Source organism: Elephantulus edwardii, unplaced genomic scaffold (genome assembly GCF_000299155.1).
Source record: "Elephantulus edwardii isolate Elephantulus edwardi_28Jun2011 unplaced genomic scaffold, EleEdw1.0 scaffold00212, whole genome shotgun sequence".
Taxonomy (NCBI): domain Eukaryota; kingdom Metazoa; phylum Chordata; class Mammalia; order Macroscelidea; family Macroscelididae; genus Elephantulus; species Elephantulus edwardii.
Genome location: NW_006399962.1, coordinates 4,432,682 through 4,435,982, shown reverse-complemented (window position 1 = coordinate 4,435,982; position 3,301 = coordinate 4,432,682). Strand labels below are relative to the sequence as shown.

Genomic DNA, 3,301 nt, shown 5'->3' with positions numbered 1-3,301 from the left:
AGGCCATTGGCCCCAGCACAGTTCTCTACAGTGCAAAAGGAATAGATCGGAGATAAGTGACTCTAGAAGACCCCCTTTCTTCATTCCCTTCCTCCATTCTATGTCTCTCAAGAACTCTTAAGTTTTCTCCGTAAGGGCCAGTACTGCCTCATCTGCCCATAAAAAAAAGGTCTCCCCATTTGCCCATAAAACTCTTAACAGACCCTCTCTTTGCCACTTCCCTATCCATTCCCTCCAATCTGATTCTCCCTGTTTTGATCCCAGCACCCTCCTCCTACAGGTCTACCATAATGCTGCTGATGTTGCACAGAGCTATGGTCCCTGGGCTCCGACAAGCCTCCAGGTAAACTATTTCATCCCAGCACAGGCTTCCCAACCTTTATCTCCTATCCCTAGTATTTCACTGATACCTTATCTGCCAGAATACAGTTTACTGCTTTTCACAGATATGAGGGTGGCAAGGGAGGAAAAGAGAAAGCCACTGTTCTACTAATTGCTGAAGAAATTAAGTCCAATTGAGGGAACTAGCATCTACCCATGGAGAGGTAGATCCTAGATCTTCTCTGGCCCCTTTATGTGGTTAGAAGAAGTATGCAACTAAGAAAACTTCTCTCTTTCCTAGACTCAGGTCGACTTCAAGGCTCTGCTCTCGGGCCTGCTCTACAGATGATTCATTTCAGCCCCGGCACCCTATCTCTGATGATAACTCTGGCGACAGGGGCTGGAGGGTCATGGGGACCCTGCTGGGCCTCAGCGCAGTGTTAGCCTATCATGAACGTCAGTGCAGGGTAAGTGGGGAAGGGGCATTATTGTCAGACACAATAGTCCTTGCAAGCTCCCCAAATAACTCAGACTGTGTGATAGAATAACAATTCCCAGTGGCTAAGACTTGTGGATTGGGGGAAGATGAGGTAGGGTGATTTCTTTTTACTATGCTGTTCCCTTCTGTCTTTTCTGATCTGCAGGCTGCTCAGGAGTCACCACACTTGTACACACGGGAAGAAGTGAGCTCTCACTGCAGTCCTGAGACTGGGATCTGGGTAACTTTGGGCCATGAGGTCTTTGATGTCACAGAATTTGTGGACATACACCCAGGGGGGCCATCAAAGCTGATGCTAGCAGCTGGGGGTCCCCTGGAGCCCTTCTGGTCCCTCTATGCCATTCACAACCAGTCTCATGTGCGTGAGATACTGGCTCAATACAAGATTGGGGAACTGAATCCCAAAGATAAGGCACCTCCTACCTTAGGCACCTGTGATCCTTATGCTAATGATCCTCCACGTCATCCAGCACTGAAGATCAATAGCCAACGCCCCTTTAATGCAGAGCCTCCCCTTGAGCTGCTGACAGAAAATTATATCACACCCAATCCTCTTTTCTTTACTCGGAACCATCTGCCTGTACCCAACCTGGACCCAGACACCTATCGCCTTCAAATTGTAGGGCCACCTGGGGGTCAATCATTGTCTCTGTCCTTGGATGACTTATACCAGTTCCCCAAACATGAAGTCACAGTCACTTTACAGTGTGCTGGCAACCGGCGTGCTGAGATGACTAAGGTCAAAGAAGTAAAAGGTCTAGAATGGAGAACAGGGGCCATAAGCACTGCACGCTGGGCTGGAGCACGACTCTGTGATGTTTTAGTCCAGGCTGGTCACCACCTCTCTGAAACTGAGGTCCATGTTTGCTTTGAAGGACTGGATTCAGACCCCACTGGAACTGCCTACGGAGCATCCATCCCTCTGGCTCGGGCCTTGGACCCAGAAGCAGAGGTTATACTGGCATATGAGATGAATGGGCAGCCTCTGCCTCGGGACCATGGCTTTCCAGTGCGTGTGGTCGTTCCTGGTGTGGTGGGTGCCCGCCATGTGAAGTGGCTGGGCAAAGTGAGTGTGGAACCAGAGGAAAGTGAAAGCCACTGGCAGCGACGGGATTACAAAGGTTTCTCTCCTTCTGTGGATTGGGACACTGTAGATTTTGATTCAGCTCCATCTATTCAGGAACTTCCTATCCAGTCAGCTATCACAGAGCCTCAAGAGGGGGAGACAGTAGAGTCCGGGGAGGTTACTGTGAGAGGCTATGCTTGGAGCGGTGGTGGCAGGGCTGTGGTCCGAGTTGATGTGTCTCTGGATGGAGGCCTAACCTGGCAGGTGGCTGAACTGGAGGGAGAAGAACAGCGCCCCCGGAAAGCCTGGGCCTGGAGGCTATGGCAGTTGCAAGCCACTGTGCCTGCTGGGCAAAAGGAACTGAACATTATTTGTAAGGCTGTAGATGACAATTATAATGTACAGCCAGACACTGTGGCCCCAATCTGGAACCTACGAGGTGTGCTCAATAATGCCTGGCACCGGATCCATGTTCATGTCACTCCATGAGAACATGAAATGAAGCCACTTTCATTCCTGGATCTGCCTTTCAACCCCTTTCCACACATACCTATCCCTTGGCCCTCTTCACCACAGGAAAATCTTTGACTTTCTCATCACTTTTTGGATCACAATTCTGCACCATCCCTTCCTGAGTTATATATAAGTACATACATTGCACATTTCCAACTAGGCATGCTCCCTCCTCTGACACTTATATTAGTGTCCCTCCTTGCTTGACCTTGTGCCAAGAGATGAGAGCAGTTGAAACAAAGGGCCAGTGATGAGAATAGTACATCTGGAGCAAAGCACTTTTTGTCTCATTTCTAAAACCTATCACTACTGAAGCCTTATTGTTCCTCTTTGGTGCTTCAGAAAATGTGTCTCTAAAATTGTATATGCTTAAAAAAATGTATATGCTAATTTCTACGGTTTTTCTGGGTTGCCCTGGAGTTGGCTGTGGGGAGAGACAGGTGCAAACTGTGCCTTTGTAGTCTGTATCAATAAAGCATCCATTTAAGATTTTTGCTTTAGAACCTCCTGGGGTTGGAATATATGTTACAGGAGGGAGGCTGCAGTGGTACTGGGATGGATGTGGAGTGAAGGTAAAAAACTCACACAAAAAGGAGAGAAAGGAAGCAGATGCAGGGAAGTAAAAGAATGGGACTTATCAGTTGTCTACATCTGAGCGCCTCATAAGTGACCAACCTCAATATATGTATGACCTCGAAAAAGATGACAAAATAGTTGGTACCCTCAATCATCTCTCCCATTAATTCATACGCTCTTGACGAAAAGACAAAAGTATGCTAAGAGGTTAAAATCAGTAAAGGGCAAGAAGAGCAAGATTTCACACAAAGGACAGACGTCCCAGGCAGGTGAAGGCACCTAGTTTGGAAATTAGATGCAGATGTAGTTAATTTCATTCCTTGCTG

The 3,301-nt window shown here is 47.9% G+C and overlaps 1 protein-coding gene across 1 annotated transcript; it reads left to right on the top strand.

Moving 5' to 3' along the window:
* Positions 1-290: 290 nt before the first annotated feature.
* Positions 291-2,393, top strand: SUOX (sulfite oxidase). Its single transcript, XM_006897643.1, has 3 exons — positions 291-343; positions 623-788; positions 966-2,393. Exons 1-3 carry the CDS (start codon positions 291-293, stop codon positions 2,373-2,375), a joined length of 1,629 nt encoding a protein of 542 aa, XP_006897705.1. The 3' UTR covers positions 2,376-2,393.
* The last annotated feature ends 908 nt before the right edge of the window (positions 2,394-3,301 follow it).